At 47.9% G+C, this 9,555-nt stretch overlaps 1 protein-coding gene across 2 annotated transcripts; it reads right to left on the minus strand.

Moving 5' to 3' along the window:
- Nucleotides 1–602: 602 nt before the first annotated feature.
- MANBAL (mannosidase beta like) lies at nucleotides 603–8,985 on the minus strand. Of its 2 annotated transcripts, XM_037915975.2 has the most exons (4): nucleotides 8,795–8,985; nucleotides 7,641–7,765; nucleotides 4,080–4,276; nucleotides 603–1,012 (listed from the first exon to the last, which is right to left on the minus strand). In XM_037915975.2, exons 3-4 carry the CDS (start codon nucleotides 4,251–4,253, stop codon nucleotides 905–907), a joined length of 282 nt encoding a protein of 93 aa, XP_037771903.1. In that variant the 5' UTR covers nucleotides 4,254–4,276; nucleotides 7,641–7,765; nucleotides 8,795–8,985; the 3' UTR covers nucleotides 603–904. The 2 variants fall into 2 exon arrangements, with proteins under 2 accessions (XP_037771903.1, XP_037771902.1); XM_037915974.2 differs by lacking the exon at nucleotides 7,641–7,765 and having other exon boundaries at nucleotides 8,795–8,922.
- Nucleotides 8,986–9,555: the final 570 nt, after the last annotated feature.

The following is a 9,555-nucleotide window of genomic DNA, read 5'->3' on the forward strand; positions in this document are numbered from 1 at the left end:
ATGGCTATACAGCAACAGACATCATCATCTGTGCTGTGTTTCATAGCGAGCTTATTGTCCTGTGGATTTTGCATTGCCTCCTTTCCCCAGGGCAGGATAATAGCTGACTTCAGAAGGAGTTCAGTGAGAGGAGACACAGGATACCATGCTAGGCAAAGCTGCATGCACACCCAAAATTCGCCTAAGAGCATTATAGATGGAAGGTCTGATAGAATGATTTCCATGCTTTGCTAGCAGCAGAACGTGGTACATAGAGTTTCTGTTTGTTGTGGGCAGACAGTTTGCAAAACTCCTAACCTCTCTGCTGCTGCTTCCTATAATGGAACATCTCTGTATTTTTAAGAGCCCAGTAATCACCTAGTCCTTGCATTTTTTCAGCCCTTCTGACCACAGAAAGTTGAGGTTTCCATATTTTTTTCTTTCAGGTTGGAAGCAGAGGGGAAAGGTGTTTCCATGACTAGAGTGGCTGAAGAAAGCAGTCCCAGAGTGGTAGCGATAGGGGCAAGTGAAAGCCCTGAGCTGGGCGACTCTGGACTCAGGGTAGTTATTACCTAAGGAGAATTTTTTTTTTAAAACGTAACAAAGCCATTACTACTAAGCCATAAAATGCAGTGATGTATTTTACATGTAACAACAATACAAGTGAATACAAAACCGGGTGGTGTGATGTCCTTGATCCATCGGCCTTTAAAAGAATGACGTAGAAAAAGGTATCCTCAGTGGCACAACACATGCCCCCCATTCCATGCCTTCACTTCACATCCCAGCCCGCATGGAGGAGATGCAAATGTAAGCTTTCCCTCCCCATCGGAGGTGAGATGATCCATGCTGACTAGGACAGTTAAATTAACCATCTGGCTGTGTGCAGTCCACTTGTCTTTAATGCTCCTTTACAATGCTCCTTTTATCTCTTCTTCTTGGTTTCCTTCTTGGGTTTCTTGCTCAGCTGCGGAGCAGCCACCTTCGGCTTCTTCACCACCTCTGAACTTTTAGACTCAAAATTGTCAGAGTCCTACAACAGTCAATTAAGAAAGGAACAGTCAGTAATGTTTTCAGGCATGAGATGTGTATTTCACATCTCATCCCAGTTCAGAATCTGAATATCTATACCAAAAGGAGCAAGCAACTAATGTAAGGCCTTGTCAACACACACATCGCACCCGTTGGTTTAAACCTAGTCACATCGGTTTAAACATGCAGTCTGTAAATTACTGATGCAAGCTAACCCCTTGTTATCCAGATTTAATTTGATTTAGGAGTATCTATCTTGTTTCTTATGCTGGTTTAAAATCATACACTGTTACTGATGCAACTCTGGGTATAGACCAGACCTCAGAAGCCAAGCAGAACCACATTCCATTACCAGTGAATTTGTTATGCCCTTTAGGGAAGACTCGGAGGAGGAAGAACAAAAGGTACCTGTGACGGAGGGCAGGAAACAGAGAAGTGAAAATAAAAAAAATTCCAAATGGGAAGAACAGAAAAAGAATTCTGAAATCAGCTGAACATGTGCTGAAACATTCAGCAGGGATTTTGCAAAAAGAAAAACATCATGATGCATCAGACAACCCCCACTCCTCCAAAAAAACAAAAACAAACCAGCAGCAGGAATTTAAAGCTCAGAGTTTGTAATCAAGCCCCCAGATCTAGGAGAGAAGTTAGAGACAAAGCTCTCTTCACCTGGACTAAGGATAGCTTAGAGACATCCCAATCTCTTCCTTCAAGGGAGATGATAGATAACATTTCTATTATGGGAACCAAACTCTAGTCATCTTGGAAAAATGCAAGGGAGCAGAGCCAGTCTCATCCCAGAAGGCACACACATGCAGATTGCCTCGTTTCATTAGATGAGTTTGGACATAAATATTGCTTATGCTTCTACGTTTCTATCAATCAATATGTGCCAACTGGAAAAGGACACACAAAAATGGCAGAGAAAGATGTGTTGGTTTTAAGCTTCCAAGAGAGAGTTACAGATAATGCAGGGGGAGGGGAGTAGCTGACAGTATCCTCTTAATCAATGAGCTTGGTTCAAATGTTTCTCAAGTTACAATGAGCTTGGTTCAAATGGTTCTCAAGTTGCTGCGCTATTACTATCCATATCTGTGTGGCCTTCCAAGGGAGGAGTCTTGGCTGGCTTGCTGAAGGATGTAATCGGTGCATGGGGAGCTGGGAAACAGTACAGCAATACTGTGGAGAAATAGAGCACTAGGCAGCTCCTATTCAGGGACACAGAGTTCACCGCTGCCATACGATGATCACTGCTGCCTTCTAATGTTCAAAGCAAGGTAGTCTTCAAAGCCTGAAGCCTCCTCAAGTGCGGGAGGCTGTTCTGAATTCTACACAGACTCAAGCAGTTGGTGTCACTCCCATGACCAGAAGACATTTATTCTTGTTTATTAGCTTGTAAATTGATCATATGGGACTTGTCTGCAGCTTCTCTAAGAGGGCAGAATATGTGTGTTGAAAATTTAACCACAGCATGCACACACCAAGGGATGGTTCCTTAAGCATTACAACTCTCATTCAGTGCCTGGCTTTCAGCTCCTTATGACAAAGTGTGAACTCTCCTTATTGTTCACTTTCAAAGTTCAGGCCATTAAACGTTCCCCCCCAAACATAACAGGATCAAGAAAATGAAAGAAACCACATCTCCCTTCAAGCTGCAGCTCACTCTCACACACACACAAACACACCTTGAGCAGGTTCGGCATCTTCCATCTTAGAAATATATCTAAAGATACTTTACATTCAATGTATTATTGCGGCGTTCCAGGCTTCAGACACACGAAGTAGAGTTAATATTGTGATAAAGATACCCCTCATCCTTTCACAACAAGAATCAGATTTTCTAAACCAGGGGTTGGCAACCTTTGAGAAGTGGTGTGCCAAGTCTTCATTTATTTACTGTAATTTAAGGTTTTGCATGCCAGGGGCCGGCGGCTGGAACCCCAGACTGGCAGTGGGCTGAGCGGGGCCGGCAGATGGAACCCCAGACCGACAGTGGGGGCAGCAGACAGAACCCCAGATCGGCAGCAGACTGAGCTGCTCAGCCCGCTGCCAACTCGGGGTTCCGTCCATCCAGGCTGGCAGCGGGCTGAGTGGGGCCGGCGGCCGGGACCCCGGCTGGCAGCAGAGTGCCACTAAAAATCAGCTCGCATGCCACCTTTGGCACATGTGCCGCAGGTTGCCAACCCCTGTTCTAAACAGATCTATTACCAGCAGTAAAGAGAATAAAACTTCTCAGGTTAAGTTGTTCCTGTAAATACTGGCCTCCACCCTACACATCAAGACAAATACATATATATAAAATCACTATGTATTGCAGTCTGATTGCCATCAGGAAAAGTTGGTGTAACGACTAAAGACCCTACAAATACATGGGTTACCAAGTGCATTTGAATCTTGTTCTATCAGAACAGCCAGTTGGACTTTCATCACTCCAGTTTAGCCCATATTTTACATTTTAACTCCATCTCAGGTTTGCTTTGTGCCCTGTAGTTTACATTTTCATCCCCCACTTGTGCGGACTACAGCCAGGTGGCCTTCCACATGTCTGCACAGAGGTGGGAGTCAGTCCTGAGAGCTGTATTGCTGGTGCCAGCAAACACCGGGAAATTCAGCTGTATCACATGCAGCGCTACCCTTTATCAAGGATTATGAAAAGGCAGACTCTACCGAGGGTACGCCTTGATTGGCTTCTTGACCAACAGGGTAAAGAATGGACAAGACCAATACTAACATGGCAATGTAGATTTGAGACTGAAGTCACCCCTTTGTCTGTGTGCTGGAAGAAACTGGGAGCAATGCAGAGGCAAGGACACTTAGCCCACATGAAAAGTGCTGCTCCCTTGTGCTGATGCTCAGAGAAGCCCTGGCAGGCTCAGCTGTTCCCACCTTCTGTGGCTGGGGAGTGGGTTGCAGTGATGTGGGACTGTTAAGGCGGAAGAGAGGGAAAGGGATCCTCGCAGAAAAGACCGGAAATGCACTGAACTACAGAATTACTGATCAACCATTAGGTTCTGGCTACCACGACTCGATTGTGCCCACTCATGCTGGCACTCCAGAGAGCAACTTACTGTCTTATGGGACTTTGAAATTGGGAGGATTATGGCCAGGACACAGATCAGCTGGAAAATGGCTCCAAAAAAGAGTCCATAGCGCAGCATGTTCTCCATGAATGTGGGCTCTGGGACTTCAGGGGGAGAGAAATCCAGCTCGGCAGCCATGGCAGAAGCTCCTTCCTCCTTCATGAACACTCTCAAGAAGTCAGTTTCTACAGTGAAATAATGACAGAAGATTGTTTATTTTGAGGCATAGTTTCTAGAATTCAGTCAACTTTATTTTCCATTAAAAAACAACCTCACAGAATAAATGATGCTGGTGCCTCTAAAGGCGTTGTCATGCTTCAGAGTCAATAACAAGGAGGGGACTGAAACTCACACTTCAGACGCCTTAATCTTTTGCAAGCTGCTGACTAGAATAGCCTTCTGATGACCAGAATAGCTTGCTTATGGGTGGGAGGAGGCTAAATAAATTGCCACATATGTGCTGGCCATACAGTGATAGCGGGAAAGCAATGAGCAAGTATATATTTACCCCTGAAACGGAACATGTGATTGGACATTTATTACTACTTACATTTTGCATCACAGGAGAGCGTGCAGGTCTCAACCATGAACACAGCCCCATTGTACTAGACACTGTACATACACATAGCAAAACAGTCCATGCCCTGAAAAGCGTACTAGCTAAATAGACAACACAGAGTATTATTATCCCCATTTGACAGATAGGCCCTGATCCAGCAAAGCACTTAACATGTGAGTTGACCCATAAAGTCAGTGGGACTACTCACATGCTTAAGTGCTTGGCTGAACTGAGACCTCTGTGACTTGTCCAAGGTCACACAGGAAGATTGTGGTGGAGATGGGAATCGATCTCCTGAATCCCAGCTGGGTGCTTAAACCACAAGACCATTCTTCCTCTCCTTCTTAAATTTTATTCCAAATCATTTACTAATGGAGAAGCCTATTCATTTTGTGAATCAGGGAAACAGCTTTCTATAATAATGATTAAGTCTCTTGCCAGAATTGCTTGATAAATTCAGAGGCTGCACCTGCCATGGTAGTCACAAGAGTGAAGCTTAAGTGATATGAGATGCTATCAGCACCCTGAGAGGCATGCTCACAGTTTTCCTATTTCTACTCGGCAGAGCTGATTTAACAAGACATCCCGTTATGCTGACATACAACATTAAAGGGGCAAGGTCAACTTAAAAGGTTCCCATGTCCATAGACATGTGCAGGATCAGGGTCGAAAACAGCAGGACCGGTGATTTATTGACTTGTGCACACAACATTTTCCTGTCCCCAATGTTAAGGCAGTTTGTTTGCGGGATTTTGCTATAGGTGTGTTTCAGTTAGATAGTTATCCCCAAAGCAACCTCTGTGTTTGTCTGACTGGGAGAGATATGACAAAAGAGTAAATGGCTTCTTTAAACTCTGTTTAAAATACAATAGGCCAGTCCTTCAACTGGATCTGCCCTCAGAGCAGGGCTGATGGGGCTCTACACAGGCACCTATGCAGATCCAAATGCAGGACTAAGTCCAAGGTGGTGTCAAGCAAGCATGCTCAGAAGTAATTTTTTTCAACTTTCTTATTTTAAAATCTCCACCCAAACCAAGCAAAGTCAGCAATTCTTAGTGAAGAACTGAAGCAGGGAAAATTTTAAACTTCAGTTATTTTGTTATCTGGCTTTGTTTAAAAAAGAAAAAAGAAGTTAGAACTTTTTTTTTTTTAAAGATTGTATTCCCTGCCCTCATCCTTCTCATCAAATTGAAAAACAGCAAAAAGGATTTTTGCTCAAGCTTTCAACAAACAACAATAACTTTTTTTATTTTTAAACACACTTCCACTAACCCCCACTGATACGTCAACCTACCAAAAATATACGTGCAAAAATAAACCAAAAAAGGGAACTGATACATACAGTGTGAAAATAGAGAACTCCTGATCTCATACAGCACAAATCTCCCTTCCATCCCTACTTATCTATTTCATATCTCATTGTGGCTTAGGGAAGTTTTCTAAAAATTTCCCCGGGGTGTTAGCGGCATCAGGAGCCCGAGTGTAGAAAGCGTATCAGCTGCCACCACCATTTTAAGCACTGTGCCACTAGATTTGCTCACAGCAGATCTAATTTATACAGTTAAAAAAATAAAAAAATAAAAAAAAATCCCACCACAGAAAAGTTTTCTAGTGTAGATAAGGCTCCTCCATCTAACATAAAGCCCAAACCTGCAAACATTTACGTTTACACATGCATTTAACTTTACACACATTAGTACTCGCAGAGGGTCTAAGTTAAATACACGTATAAGTCTTTGCAGGATCCGGGCCTTACTGCTTGGCAGAACGCTTCCAGCCCTTTGTCTTCACTGCAAAAAAAGTGAGTCTTTACACCAAATGTAAAGCCTTTACTTTACACCAAGTCTTTACCTCAGTGTAAAATCCTAGTGAAGACAAGGCACAGGTAGTTTTTATCTCAAAACGCTAGTCAAGCTAAACCCAAGCGAGCCGTGGGGTTGACTTCAACTAGCTACATCAAGTAGCTACATCAAGGTAAAAACTAGCTGTGCCTTGTCTCATAAGAACGGCCATACCGGTCAGACCAAAGGTCCATCTAACCCAGTATCCTGTCTTCAGACATTGGCCAATGTCAAGTGCCCCAGAGGGAATGAACAGAACAGGTCATCATCAAGCGATCCACTCCCTGTTGCCCATTCTCAGCCTCTGGCAAACAGAGGCTAGGGACACCATCCCTGCCCATCCTGGCTAATAGCTTATCCTCCATGAACTTGTCTCCACTAGGATTTTACATCAAGCTAGCTATCTCAATGTAAAAACACACTATTTTTGGAGAAGCGAAGACATAGGCACAGAGTTGTAACCCTGAAGCTAACAAGGAACTAGTCACAGTAGTGGATACCATGGGCTTAATCTGGCACCCATTGAAGTCAATGGAAGGTGTAACAATTGACTTCACTGAGTGCAGGATCAGGCCCTGTGCCCAGTGGTTAACAGTTTTCAGGATCAGGGCCACAGGTTATAAGCTCTACAGAGGAGGGAATGAATTTGACTGTCATTTTATGATGTTTGTACAGTGCCTAAAATAAGGGGGAGGAGGACAATTCCTCATTTGGGGCCTACCACAATATAGCTATACAGCACCACGCACACCAAAACCACTCAGAAACAATGCATCATAAATCCATCTATGGGTAAAGACAAAGAATGACAGTGTCAGAGATAAAGGTGAATGTTTCCAGTGATCTGGCCAGATCTGGGTATCTGAAGCTAGTCAGTAGGCCCCTCAATAGAAACAGCCTGAATTTCAAGGGTGTTGGGAGCCAGCAGCTTCCATTGGCTTCCATGGGATTTCAAGATGCTCCGCTCTTCTGAAAATGAGACCACTTCTATTTACAGCTATGGGTTTAGGGGCCTAACTTTAGGTACCCATGTTTGACAGTTTTGGCCTGGGACTTTAATGGAAACAGCTAAGCAGCCTTATAGCTGAGTGACATCCTTCACGTTCAGGGTGTCTATTCAGTCTTTGATAAAGTCGGTTAAGAGGATACCTGGTCCCAGGCAGATTATAAAGAAGAAACGAAGCAAGGGGATTCATTTGGAGCATGTTTTCAATTGTGAGCCATGCACGGGGTGGGCGGGACGATTCCCATTAACCTGATGAGACTTCTCCTGTCTATAATAAAAAAAGGGGAGACATTTTCCATTCCCCCAATCCCTACTTTAAAAACAAAAATCACTTCCTGATTTAGCTGTGGTGACTCAGACCCCTTCCTTATTCCGTTCTCCTGCCAGGCACAGCGCTCTCCTCTGCACCCCCAGCTGCACAAAAACCTTTCTGAGCATCCTGAGTTTGTATCTCACCCTCCCAACCTGTCCTGAGCACCCCCACCATCCCTACACTGATCCTCTGACCCCTGTCCCATCCTCTGAGCCCCCCATTCCTACCCTGATCCTCTGACCCCCATCCCATCCTCTGAGCCCCCCTCATCCCTACCCTGATTCTCTGACCCCCGTCCCATCCTCTGAGCCCCCCTCATCCCTACCCTGATCCTCTGACCCCCGTCCCATCCTCTGAGCCCCCCTCATCCCCACCCCGATCCTCTGAGCCCATCCCATCCTCTGAGCCCCCCTCATCCCTACCCCAATCCTCTGAGCCTCCCCATTCCTACCCCGATCCTCTGAGCCTATCCCATCCTCTGAGCCCCCCTCATCCCTACCCCGATCCTCTGACCCCCATCCCATCCTCTGAGCCCCCCTCATCCCTACCCCGATCCTCTGACCCCCGTCCCATCCTCTGAGCCCCCCCCATCCCTACCCTGATCCTCTGACCCCCGTCCCATCCTCTGAGCCCCCTTCATCCCTACCCTGATCCTCTAAGCCCCCTCATCCCCACCCCGATCCTCTGACCCCCGTCCAATCCTCTGAGCCCCCCCTCATCCCCACCCCGATCCTCTGAGCCCCCCCATTCCTACCCCGATCCTCTGAGCCTATCCCATCCTCTGAGCCCCCCCTCATCCCCACCCCGATCCTCTGACCCCCGTCCCATCCTCTGAGCCCCCCCTCATCCCTATCCCGATCCTCTGACCCCCGTCCCATCCTCTCAGCCCCCCCTCATCCCCACCCCGATCCTCTGACCCCCGTCCCATCCTCTGAGCCCCTTCCCACTCCCCCTCCCCCGATCCTCCACCCCCGCGCCTCTCACCTCCCGCGCCAGCGGCCAGGCCTCGCCGCCCGGGAAGTGATTCCTCCCAGCGCCGCAGGAAGCGCTTCCTCCCTCCCCTCCCGTAGCAACCAGCTCCGGGCCGGCGTTGCTAGGGACCTCCCACACCCCGCCGCGCCGCATGTGACCCTTCCCCCGCCCCCCGCCGCGAGCCTTGTTGGCGTTTAACCGCTGTGTGCCCCTGCAGCCCCCTGGGGGGAGCGGGGCCGCGCGCTCAGCGCACAGACCCCGGCCGGTCCTTACCCCGGGCCCGGCGCTGCAGGGTGGAGCTGGGCCCGTGCTGCCGCGCTCAGAGCCCGAGCCCCGGGTGTCACGTACAGGGGTCGGACTCAGCTGGGGCCCCCGATCCTGCAGCCAGCCCCCCAGGGGGCAAGGGCGGGGTTGTGTGCGCCAGTGCTATTCCAAGAGTGGGGTGTTTTAAAATGAGATATTAGAGCCTGCTCTCTCCTCCACCCTTGTCCTGGCCCTCGACGTCCCGCAGACTCAGGCACTGTTGCAGGGGTGGCTCCTTTAAGTGGGGCTGGCGGAGCCCCATCCCACTGCCCCCCATTCTCCACCTATCAGACTGGGGCAGGTGGAGCTCAGGGCTTCTGCCCTGTTGGGATGGGGGGGGGGGTCATGGGGCTTCAGCCCCAGGGCAGGCACCTGCTGGGGCTCGGGGCTTCAGCAGAAGTGGGGCTGAAGCCCCAAATCCCAGCAGGCGCGCCCCGCATGGCTGAAGTCTCGAGCCGTGGCAGGTGCAC

Source organism: Chelonia mydas, chromosome 13 (genome assembly GCF_015237465.2).
Source record: "Chelonia mydas isolate rCheMyd1 chromosome 13, rCheMyd1.pri.v2, whole genome shotgun sequence".
NCBI lineage: Eukaryota > Metazoa > Chordata > Testudines > Cheloniidae > Chelonia > Chelonia mydas.

Excerpts from the sequence above, each read along its gene's own strand:
- MANBAL (XM_037915975.2), bottom strand. The coding sequence starts at position 4,253 with ATGAAGGAGGAAGGAGCTTCTGCCATGGCTGCCGAGCTGGATTTCTCT. Across the intron at positions 1,013-4,079 it reads TTTCAAAGTCCCATAAGACA|GACTCTGACAATTTTGAGTC; the intron begins GTAAGTTGCTCT and ends TGACTGTTGTAG.